This window comes from Myotis davidii, unplaced genomic scaffold (assembly GCF_000327345.1).
Source record: "Myotis davidii unplaced genomic scaffold, ASM32734v1 scaffold1040, whole genome shotgun sequence".
Classification (NCBI taxonomy): domain Eukaryota; kingdom Metazoa; phylum Chordata; class Mammalia; order Chiroptera; family Vespertilionidae; genus Myotis; species Myotis davidii.
Window position 1 is genome coordinate 93,027 of NW_006292683.1, and position 12,350 is coordinate 105,376.

The window sequence follows — 12,350 nt, forward strand, 5'->3', positions numbered from 1 at the left end:
TTGGCCCTTCTCTGAGCCCGACCTGGGGCTGCACCCAGGGATTGGGCCTGCCCTCTGCCACCCGGGATTAGGCCTAAGTCAGCAGGTCGTTATCTCCCGAGTGTTCCCAGACTGCGAGAGGGCACAGGCCAGGCTGAGGGACCCCTCCTCCCCCACCGAGTGCACAAATTTTTGTGCACCGGGCCTCTAGTTTCTATAATAAATATTTATAGTTTTCTTCATGCAAAGTCCCACCTTTTTAAACTGGCAAATTTGAAACAGTTAAAATTGGCCTGTCTATTCCATTCCCAGCCTAAAGGAGGCTATAGTCTGAACCTATATTTAAAACAAAGCAAAACTGCTTGTAGTTCTCCAAAAAACAGTTTCCTACTGAAGACAAAATAACCAAAGTCCATGTAGAATGTGTTAACCTGCCTCTTACTGGATTTTGAAATAGTTTAGGGATAAATGTATTACATTAGAATGTAAAATAATTTGATCTCTAATGATTAATCTGTGTTCTCTCTTTTTTAAAAAGGTAGGAGAAATATGACTTTTATATTTAGAAATAAGTTGAGATGTTCTAGATTTGTATAATCAACTATAACTATATAAAATCCAATGGAAATGGGGAAATAAGTTCAAATGACTAGCATTTGGATTTTAACTTTCTGCTCTCTCCATTCACAAAAATCAGAATAGTAGAAAACAAACAAAGTATCAAAGATTTATTTCAAAAACAATGACAAAACAAAACAACCCCTCCCAAATTAATCATTAAGTGTTCATCTTTAATATTTAAGTGTTTTTGTCTTTAGCTTACCTGAAACTACATCTTCTTACATATTTTACATCCAAGACTTAACACAGTGTGAATAAGCAAGGGAATTGGGAGTTGCCAGGCATTACAAAAAAGAGACGTCATTAATTTCTACATCCCCATTATCATCTCACCCCTCTCTCACGTTGTCATTTTACTGATGAAAATTCACATCAGCAAAATTCACAGATCCACCAGGTCTTGGCAGAGTGGGGACGCCACCCAGCTGTCCAGACTGCAGAACAGTGCTTTTCAGAGTAATTCCTTCGCTGAAGGGCTCAGGCAGTCTCCAAGTGGGAATGCCTCATCATCTGATAGTTTTCTTAGTTGCATTTGAAAGAATAAAATATTTTCCCATTTTTGTTTTATTTTCAGTAACATCTGTCTTTTGAAGAATACCCAAACGGGGACACCAACCAGAATAATGAAGCTCAGTGAAGTGGTGTCTAGATTTTCACTGAAATCCTGTGTACTTTCTCACCTGGGTAAACTATGATTTCCTTAACGAGGTAACTGAACCATTAAGTAAGAATCAGGGGATTGTCAAGGGTGGGGGGAAAAAAGGAGACATATGTAATACCCTTTGTAATACTTTCAGCAATAAAACTAAAAAAATAAAACAAAACAAAACAAAAAAAGAGTTGCGGATGGTAGGTCTGATGGCACCCATTTTATGTTCACTGATGAAATGGACCAATGGTATGTTATCTTCTTCATGTGAAAAATTTTATTATGTCCTATATAATTAGAATTTATATTTGAATTTAAGCTTAAAAGATAATCACTCTGGTGTTCCTAATATAAAAATTTTTGAAAGATTTTGAGACAAATGAGCTTTTAAAAATTATTATTAAGACGTTATTTCTTTAGAGTGATCTTAGGTTCACAGCAAAATTGAGGGCAAGGTGTAAAGGTTTCCCGTATACTCTCTACCACCCCCCCACCATACCCACTCCCCATTATCAACATCTCCCACCAGAGCAGTGCATTTCTTACAATTGATCAACCTGCATTGGAACATCATAATCACGCAAAGTCCATAGTTTACATTATGATTCGTTCTTGGGGCTGTACATGCGGTGGGCTTGAACAAATGTATAAGGACATGCCTCCTTCATTGTAGTGTCATACAGAGCATTTTACTGCCCTAAAACTCTTCTGTGTTCCACCTATTCATTTCTTCCTCATATCCCAGCAAACTCTTTTATATGGAATTTACAAATACTATGACTGAGATTTTACAGATTCTACTGGTGAATTGATTCCCTAAATATGGTTTCTTCTGCTATACAGCTTGTATTCGGGACATTTTCCCCAGTACAGGTTTGCAGACAGTAACATCGACAGTGTCATGGCTCTCGATGCCTTCGGCTGTCTCAGCATTTGTACTCACCATCCCAGTTGTTTGTTTCTTACCTTCTTTTCTCAAGAATCACCAAAGGAATCTGAAAGATAAGGAGTTATGAGTAAGACTCATGTGTTACCTTTTAAAAACAACTGATCAAAATGCCCCATTAAAAATTCTGAGCAACTACAAATCTAGTCAAAATATCTGGAAAAGTAGATAAAACTTGCATAGAATTCCTCACCCTCTCCCTTTCTGTTCCCTAGCTACTGCCCACAAACCCAGTACTACCAAGAATCCTTGGTTTTCTTTAGCTTAGGGAGGTCTCTATCTTTGGCAAAGGGAGAGCTGCCTAGTTCTGAATGGAAAGAAGAATATAAGGATGGCCACTCAGAGGCAGCTTAGTTCAATGCCTGGTTTAAGATCATTGAGCCTGGAGCAAAAAGACCTGGAAATATCAGTGAAATGTCAAATCCAAAGTGGAGAGAGGTGGAAATGATGGCCTATATCAATGGGAGAGGGGGTGGGGGTGTAGGGAGGTTTGAGAATATCCCCCCTACTGAGAGATATGAACATGGGAAGCCATAATGAAGTGTGGGAAATTTCTTTGATCCTTAAAGGAACACTTGCTGAGGTCTTGCCCCTCATTGACAAGATTCACTAAAAAAAAAAAAAAAACCCAAAAAACCTTAAGATTAAATCTGTTTCAAAATCTGGAATGTATGTATTATCTACATTAGAATTCTCAGGGCCCTTAACATTCGTTTGACTCAGCTGCTCATTTTGGGGGAGAGTGCTCCCCAGAGCAATAAAGCTAAGGGAAGCCCTAGAGTTCCTTGTCCATCAAGCAAGGTGGTTTTCCAATGAGTGAGGCTGTAATTTCAGAAATGCTTGTTCTATCATATGAAAATATATGTTACTTTCACTGACTTAACAAACAATACAATTTATTTGGTGCCTACTATATACAAGGCACTGTTCTCGACACCAGGGAACTAAATAGATAAAAACAAACAAACAGCCAAAACCGGTTTGGCTCAGCGGATGGAGCGTTGGCTTTCGGACTGAAGGGTCCCAGGTTCGATTCTGGTCGAGGGCATGTGCCTGGGTTCCGATCGGCGGCTGATCGATGTTTCTCTCTCATCGATGTTTCTAACTCTCTATCTCTCTCCCTTCCTCTCTGTAAGAAATCAATAAAATATATTTTAAAAAAACCACAAAAAACAAACAAACAAACAAACAAACAAAAGCCCCTCCCTATTGGGACCAGCGTGGAAATTATAGGGAAGTAATCACATTGGGGTATATTGTCAAAGAAAATGTCAGTGATAGCTTCAAGATTTGGCCCCACAGAATTGAAAAGATGGAGATGCCAATGACTGAGATGTGGAAGATGTTTCCAGGATCTGATTTAAAGAGAGGAGAGATATTTATTAGATGCTCAATGAGAAATGTTGAATTGGAATTAGAAATGGAATTCTGGGATTAAGAAGATACATTTACACTCTAGATCTGTGTTTGGGTGACACCAGCAAACAGCTGGTAGAGAAGAAAGGAGGTTCAAAGAGCAAGTCTTGGAACATAGTAAGTTTCAAAATACCTTTGCAGTGTGTTATTTTGTGTAATCACTGGTCCTTTTAAAATTTTATTTATAAAATTCCCAATCAATACCTATGAGAGAAATAACATATTTGACCCTCAAAACAGGGTGTCAGAGAATTATGGGTGCTACAAGCCAAGACTTGGCTGTTTACATTTAAATTAATTAAGATGAAATAAAACTAAGTATGTATTCATTTTCTTAGCTGTACTAGCCACATTTTCAGTGGTCAATAGTCACAGGTGATTAGTGGCCATTGTATTGGGTGGCATCAATGAAGAAAATGCTATTGGACATCACTGCTCTGGACTGTGATTTTGTGCTAATTAGGAAAAGTTACTTCTTTCAGGAAGGTGCTGCTTAGATGTGAAGCCAGCGGTGGGTTCCACTCTTCCCTGTCTAAGCTGGCAGCAGCTCAGGGTGGCAGATTTCTAGGTAGCATGAAAATTCTTGCTTCTTTGAGATAGGCTGGGAGCACTGAAGGAAAGGAAAGAAAGAAGGAAGATGCTAGGAACACTGACAAGAGAACAAGCTCACACATTTTTTATGGAGGCAGGTGGTTCTGTTTTGGAGACTCATCTCCAACCTGTGGCTCCTGGGGTCTGACTCAGTGATTTATGAAGAGTAGTTTCAAAACAGGAAATGATCTCAATTAAATGTCAACATGAATTGACTTACCTATGTGCTGCGAAAATGTTATTTTTCTTTAATAAGTTCTATATGATTCATGTATATTTCCCTTTTTGACCGTTAGAAATCTTTGTCTTCTTAAAACATCTAAAAGCAGGTTACCAAGGACACCCACTAAAAAGAACAGAGCTATTTCTGGTTTCAGTCCACAAAGCTGCAGGCACAGCATCCCAGGTAAACAATGAAAACACTTTCTTCTGGTTGAGATCAGTTTTTTTCTGAGGAGACTGATGGGAGCTAAGGTTGTGTGTCTCTGCTGTGTGATTTGCTGTCCAGTGTTCTGCCACACTCCATTTTACCATGACACTGATTTCTTGGGAGAAGAACTGGATGCTATTGATGTAAGAGGACATGGAGCCTGCCAGAGAATGTGTACCGACACCATCCGCTGCCAAATTTTTCTTACCTATTTTCCGCCTCAAGAATCTGACCATGGCCAAAACGGGTTTGGCTCAGTGGATAGAGCGTCGGCCTGCGAACTGAAAGGTCCCAGGCTCGATTCCGGTCAAGGGCATGTACCTGGGTTGTGGACACATCCCCAGAAGGGGATGTGCAGGAGGCAGCTGATCGATGTTTCTCTCTCATCGATGTTTCTAACTCTCTATCTCTCTCTCCCTTCCTCTCTGTAAAAATCAATAAAATATATATATTTTTTTTTAAAAAGAATCTGACCATGGAGGGAAGTAAGACACAAACAGGTACCATCATTGCTCCATCCCATCTCTTTGGGAGGAGCATCATGTTTATAGCATTTTGTTTCCAACCTGCAGGGGTAAATGTTACTTAAAAATTTCTTCAAATGGATCTCCAACTAAAATACTTCATAGGACAGGAGGCATCTCTGCATATACATTAAGGTTATGTTAAGATTGATAATGGTGAGTTTCACATCACTTGAAAAAAATACATCCGAAGGAGCTATTCTATACTTACTATATCATGACAAAGAGAGTCAATAATAGTCACAGGAGGATTAAAATTAGTAAGAAAAACACCAATTTACAATGACCTGTTATTTTCACTTCTATCACTCATGCTGACCATGTTTGAACCGTAAACAATGGGCCTTGACTAACTTGCATTGCCTAGTAGTAATTGGATGCATTGCCTAGTAAAATAAAATAAAAATAAAAAATTTGCTGCATTTATGCAACTCGTATTTCATGGTGAGACTCGTGACAGGCCAACACTTTCATGTCTGATTTTTTGTTATTGAGGCCAATTATCTTTCTTATTATCCTTTTTAATTGAAATATCAGCCAGCATCTTGGTTAATCAAATTATTCATTTTCTTCCCATTGGCCATTACTTGATCTTTAATTGAAACATAAACAACCATCACATGTTTGAAAAATTAGGAATCTATTCAAGAAATACTCAAGTAGCTCCCTTTCAGGGGCTCTCATTATTTCAGGTTCTGCATACTTATGAATACTCACAAAAATTACTGGAAAAACATTAATTTGTCATAGGGAGTGGAAATAAAAGATTTGTCTAGATTAAACAAGACTTATAACATAAAAATTAGAGTAAAACTCTGATCAGCAGTGTTTCCAGCCCAGTGGCCAATTCTGAGAATAATAGCAAGAAATGGTTTGTAGGCAAACAGGATTATCTAAGCCAGTGATTGTCAGGCTTTTCCATCTCGTGGCACACATAAACGAATTACCAAAATTCTGCCCCACACCAAAAATAAAAATAAAATAAAATAAAAATAAAAAATAAAAAATTTTGCTGATTTGACAAAAAATAGGTACAATTTTGATTCATTCACAACGGGTGTTGTTGTGTTGACTGTTATCATTTTTTTTATAATCTAAGGAAAAAGAGATCAGTACCTCTGACTAAATAGTCAGCTCTTGCATGTTTTAGAAGTTCTTGCAGCACGTTAATTAAAAATTGCTAACCTAAAAGATAAAATCGCCAGCAGGAAAAAGTGTAACACACACACTCCTTAAAATACCATCGCACCCTATTATACCTTTAGGATTTATTGATTTACATAAAATCACGTGATTTAAGGCTTTTATTATTTAATGTCCAGGGGCCCTCATGGGAATCTTTGGATGTCTCCTTCTTCTTTACAGTCAGTCAAGGCAGTTATATCTCATACATTCCCTGTTTTCCTCACAATAAGTTTACCAAAGAGAAGAAGGAGTATTTATAGTTCTGTTATTTTAGTTTAACCAAGCATTAAAAGGGACATAGCAAATTATGTTGTTAGTGAAGTCGACATAGTTTATAAAATAGGAACCAGCACTTATGCCTTAAATTGCAGAATCCATTCTGCACCCTCCTTCCTTCATTATGTTCTTCTCTGTTGACAATATGAACTCTATTCTGTAAAGGTTACAGAATGTATCAGGTGTAATTGATAGCTAAAGCAGAAAATGTAAGATAAGGGAAAATAAAACTTTATGTCTTCTTAATGGACCTTCTGAATGAAGCAGCACAAGATAATTAGATTTTGCTGCACTCTATTAGATGAAATAGTATCCTAATATGAACGGAAATGTCTACTCAAGATATTTATTATGTCTTGTAGTGTCATTGATCTATAATACAACTAAACTTTCTGAAGATACAGAAAAATTGCCATCCAAGGAAATATTTCTTAACACAAAATATAATGCTAGACACAGAATCGAGATCTGCATTTAAAAAATAACAACAACCAGGTGACCCATATACCCACTGAGACAAAAAGCACTGCTCTAGAAAAATGTTGTTTATGAGGTTCTCACTCCCATTCTATGTAGGTTATTGGAGCAGATTTGCCCAAGCCTCCAACCAGGAGGGTAGGGTCTGGTGTTTGGCATCTCAGGACGTAGAAATAGAATGGATTCTCCTGCTTGAGGCATCCAAGACAGGAAAGAAACACAGGGGATAACTCTGAATCAAAGTCCCTGAAAGGTATCAAGAGTTGCATCAGATATCCCCAAACTGTCAACAAGGCCAAAGGGCAGAAGCAGCTCACAAACAGGAAAGCATCCCAGGTTGGAATAGGAGTGATGGACCAAAGGTCAGCCCAAGGGGGAGAGAATGGGGGAGAACTGGACATACTGAGTGGGGGCTGCTCAACTTTTTATTATAGCAGTAGTTCTCAAACTTTAGCGAAGCTGATTAAAAGTCAGATTACTGGGTTCCACCACTAGAAATTCTGATCACTGGGTCTGAGTTGGGACTCAAGAAATTGCATTTCTAACAAATTCCCAGGTGATGTTATTGATCTGGGAGGGACACGTGACAAGCAACTGATTAATTTAAAAGAACAACCAGGGCCCACTTGGCATGGCTCAGTGGTTCATGAGCATCGATCTATGAACCGGAAGGTCAGGGTTTGATTGGGATGTGGGCTCCACCCACAGTAGGGTGCATGTAGGAGGCATTCAGTCAATGATTCTCTCTCATTGCTGATGTTTCTATCTCTCTCTCTCCCTCTCCTTTCCTCTATCCTATATAATAAAAGGCCAGCCACCATAAGCATAACGACTGGAATGACCAGAGACCAGAACCACCACAGCCACTCCCGGGCTAGCCCCGCCCCTAAACAAGCAGTTAGGGGTGATCAGGCAGTCAGGCAGAGTGGTTAGGGGTGATCAGGTAGGCAGACCAGTGGTTAGGGGTGATCAGGTAGGCAGACAAGTGGTTACAGGCAATCAGGTAGGCAGGCCAGCATTTAAGGGCAATCAGGTATGCAGATGACACCTCGCCCTGCCCCCAAGCAAGTATTTAGGGGCAGGCAGACAGAGTGGTTAGGGGTGATCAGGCAGGCAGACAGCAGTTAGGGGTGATCAGTAGGCAGACAGCCCCTTTCCAGGCTGACCACACCCCCAAGCAAAGAAAGAGGGAGGCCCAGGCTAGCCAAGCCATCGCACCCCATGCCTGTTGCTTGCAAAGGGAGGCCACTGGTAGCAGCGGGGAAGCAGCATTGCACAGATGGCAAGCAGTGGCAGCAGTGGGGTTGGGGCCAGCTGCCTGCAGCCCAGGGAAGGAAAGTCCCTATAGGCCCTGATCTCAGGCCAGGACTAGGATTGTGAGAGGGAGCAGGCTGGGTTGAGGTATCCCCTCTTCCTCCCAAGTGCATGAATTTTCATGCACTGGGCCTCTAGTGAAATCAATAAAAATATATTTTAAAAAACAAGAACAATTGGGGATATCATTAGAGGGAGGATAAGATTGCCTCTTAGTAGCAGATGATGGATTCCTTAGGGGCATATAATGACCAGGTGACTTATTCATTTTTTTATGTGCATGTTTTACTTTGCAAACTTGATGATAACATTTCTTCAGTGTCATGGTAAATGACTGGATAGAGGGAAAGTTTCTTCCTTTTGTGCCTGAAGGACCATAACTACTGATAGAAAATGAAGATTTAGGAAACTACTCACTGCAATCCTTCTGTTGTAGAATGCACAACCAAAATCAAGGTCAGCATTGCTAGAGGAATGGAGTCTACTCAGGGTGAGTGGCCCTGGCAGGTAACTCTGCACATCTCTGCATCCACCCAGACACCTGTGTGGAGGCTCCATCATTGGGCCCCACTGGATATTAGGGGTTAACAGATGCTCATTGTTTCAAGGATCAATACTGTCACTGTTTTCACTGATTCATCACTGCCACACATATATGAACTCTACCATTAATATTTCAGCACATTTTAAAAATGTAAACTCTTCTACTTGCTAACTTAATTTTCTATCGTTAGTGCAAAAAAGCCAAAAGGAAGAGCCACTCATGGTCTACCAGCATGAGAATAGTTGTAGAAACATAGCTGTTCGTGTACTATCCCACTTTCCCGTTTAAATATACACACTTCCCCAGAGAAGTTTTTATTATTTCTCATAAGAGCTCATCATCTCTGTGTATGGCCCTGGGCACTGAGTCCAGAACTAAACTCACAGAAAACTCTCTCTCTCTCTCTCTCGCCCTCTGGCTCACTGTGTGTGTATGTGTGTGTGTGTGTGGGTGTGTGTGTGTTCCCAGATACAGAAGAAGAGTTTCTCATGCTTTCTCAGATTGGGTTCCCTACTTAGGTCACTGTCAGTATTGGCCAAATGTAAAAAGCTCTGTTGAGAGCGTAAGTGTATCCCAGGGACCTTTAGTTGGCCACTATCCTCTTTGCATTTCAGGATCCTCTGAGTTGTTTACAAACATGGTTTGGGGCTTTTGTTTGTTTTATAAATATACAGATTATACTCACATGATAGCTCAAAGATACATTTGAGGACAATCGTCTTCTTTACCTTTTACATATGAGAAATGGGGTGAATTTCTCAGGGTCACAGCTAGTCAATGGCAGGATTGAGACTAAAACTCAGAACACTTTGTGGTGTGTGTGTGTAAGGATAAAAAGAGAATTCATTCACTTTTCATGTTTAATATAAGTAATTGCCACCCAGGACCCTCTAGATCAGTGATGGCGAACCTTTTGAGCTCGGCGTGTCAGCATTTTGAAAAACCCTAACTTAACTCTGGTGCCGTGTCGCATATAGAAATTTTTTGATATTTGCAACCATAGTAAAACAAAGACTTATATTTTTGATATTTATTTTATATATTTAAATACCATTTAACAAAGAAAAATCAACCAAAAAAAATGAGTTCTTAACACAAAGTATAATGACACTCTATTTTTTGTAAAATAGAGCCTAAATTGTGCAGAAGTGTGAGGTTTTTTAAGTCACTTTTCATGTTTAATATAAGTAATTGCCACCCAGGACCCTCTAGATCAGTGATGGCGAACCTTTTGAGCTCGGCGTGTCAGCATTTTGAAAAACCCTAACTTAACTCTGGTGCCGTGTCGCATATAGAAATTTTTTGATATTTGCAACCATAGTAAAACAAAGACTTATATTTTTGATATTTATTTTATATATTTAAATACCATTTAACAAAGAAAAATCAACCAAAAAAAATGAGTTCTTAACACAAAGTATAATGACACTCTATTTTTTGTAAAATAGAGCCTAAATTGTGCAGAAGTGTGAGTGAGGTTTTTTAAAGCATTGTTTTATGAAGTTATTGTAAGTATAAGAAAGCCACATAGTCTTGTATAATCTAAATATATCAAAGGAGAAACTTAACTCATTGTTCAAGAGAAGTTACCTTGTGAGAAAAGTTAAAGTACTTTTTTCCTATTTATAGTTCTAGTGGCAACCTGGAAGTTACATATTTCTCCAAAGATTATGTTGACCAGTATATCAAATCAGAATGTAAACATGAACTCTTACATATATTTAAAATTGTGTAGAAATATCCAAACATGAATTTTTTGTGGTACTTATTTAAGAAATTGAGTTAGATTATCATGTCGGGAGAATGCAATGCAACTTTATGCTAATAAAATGTAATTTAACTGCCCACATATTGTTGAATACTCAACAATAAGAAAAGCTTTTCATCTGACTGAAATTTTATGCTTTGGTATTTTTTTATTTTGTTTTGTTTTCCCAGGTACTAATTTTAATTTTTATTGGGAGAGAGCAGTGTAAGATAAGGTATGATTACTCCCATTGTAATGTAACACAATGTCATTGTTTTTACAGGAGGAAGAAAGAAAAATCAGCTTGTCAACATTTTCAACTCAATTCTCCACCTTCCCACTAGATGTCACTTTTAACCTACATTTCAAACCGCAGCATCTAGACAGCATTCACTTAATTTATAATGTGATTAAGCACATTTCGAGAGCAGGTACTATCTGAAAATATGAAATCAACTCGACTGCTTCTGCTGGGGTTCTTGTCCCAGCATCAAGAAGGGTTCAGGAATCTGGAGAAGGCTGTGCATAGATTCAATAGGAATCCAGAGACTAATGAAGAGCCCTGAGAAGAGTTATAATTTTGAAAGGCATTGGGGGGTCAGAGGAGCTTAGCTAAAGGAGCTAAGATCTAAGTTCTTAAGTCTAAGGCCTTAGGTTCTCTCCTCCCCAGGACCCCATGCTTTTTATTAACACAACTTGTCCTGAGGCAAGGCAGGGATATACACTTCAAAGGATCAGGGTTTGGTACAGAGCCCATTGTCAGAATGGGGGAATTAACCTACGGCTGTTTAAATGTTTGGCCAGTAGGAGGCAATAACATGTAGATTAAGATGCCCTTTAACTGTCTGGCAGCAGCAAACAGTTTAATGTATTATCCTATTCAGGTTTGGGGCAATGCCTTTACCCATTCTCAACAGGTGACTACATGTGTGACTCAACCCTGTTGAGTCCCCAAGTCTCATCAACCTTTTGATGAAACTCTTGAAATTATGACATGCTGGAATTGACCGCCAGCAGCTTCAATTTGATTTTGTTTGACTTTTCAAATATGATTGTTGTAAATATCGATCTAGTCCCCCAGCTTTGGGATGTCACTTCCCTGTAGTGACTAGCTATTGAGAGCCCCCAACAGTGGGTTCGCAGTGGGGGCTGTGTACCAAGGTGACTGCCCCAGACACCCTGAGGACTGCAGAGGACTGCAGTGGACTGCTTACCTGCATGCCTCTAACCCATCCTTGTCACTTGCCATCTTGCTGAGTCACGTGGATCGGGGCTCCTGCTTGCCATGTCTTTGTGGTTTCCTCTAAGTGTTTGTGTTTCCTCCCCACCTTTTCACCACACCCACCCCCCAGCCTTCCGGTCACTCCTCACCCCCACACTTGCCCTGATGGACGTGTGAACTGAACCTTCTCTCTTGATTACTCAGAATATTGCTAAGATCACATTGCAGTATTTAAAACAAACCAACAAGCAAATGCCTTTGACTATGGAAGAAAAGAAGAAGAAGAAAAATACACTCCCAACAGCCAGTTGGCCTGGAGGTCAAATCCCTTCCAGTGTTAACTACAACAATCAAGGCTTAACTACAACAAGACTGTGCACAAAGACCACAAGGGGGTGCACCAAGAATGTCCTCTTCAGGTACTTGGGG

The 12,350-nt window shown here is 39.5% G+C and overlaps 1 protein-coding gene across 1 annotated transcript in view; it reads left to right on the plus strand.

Annotated features, from left to right (window-relative positions):
• LOC102765408 (coagulation factor XI) overlaps positions 1-12,350 on the plus strand; it is a 21,804-nt gene that overhangs the window by 5,286 nt on the left and 4,168 nt on the right. Inside the window, 10 exon segments of the mRNA XM_006779344.2 lie at positions 1,175-1,284; positions 2,093-2,119; positions 2,122-2,278; positions 4,499-4,608; positions 4,711-4,879; positions 5,205-5,298; positions 5,300-5,312; positions 8,845-8,941; positions 8,943-8,991; positions 10,983-11,130. Coding sequence (XP_006779407.1) covers positions 1,175-1,284; positions 2,093-2,119; positions 2,122-2,278; positions 4,499-4,608; positions 4,711-4,879; positions 5,205-5,298; positions 5,300-5,312; positions 8,845-8,941; positions 8,943-8,991; positions 10,983-11,130 — 974 coding nt within the window.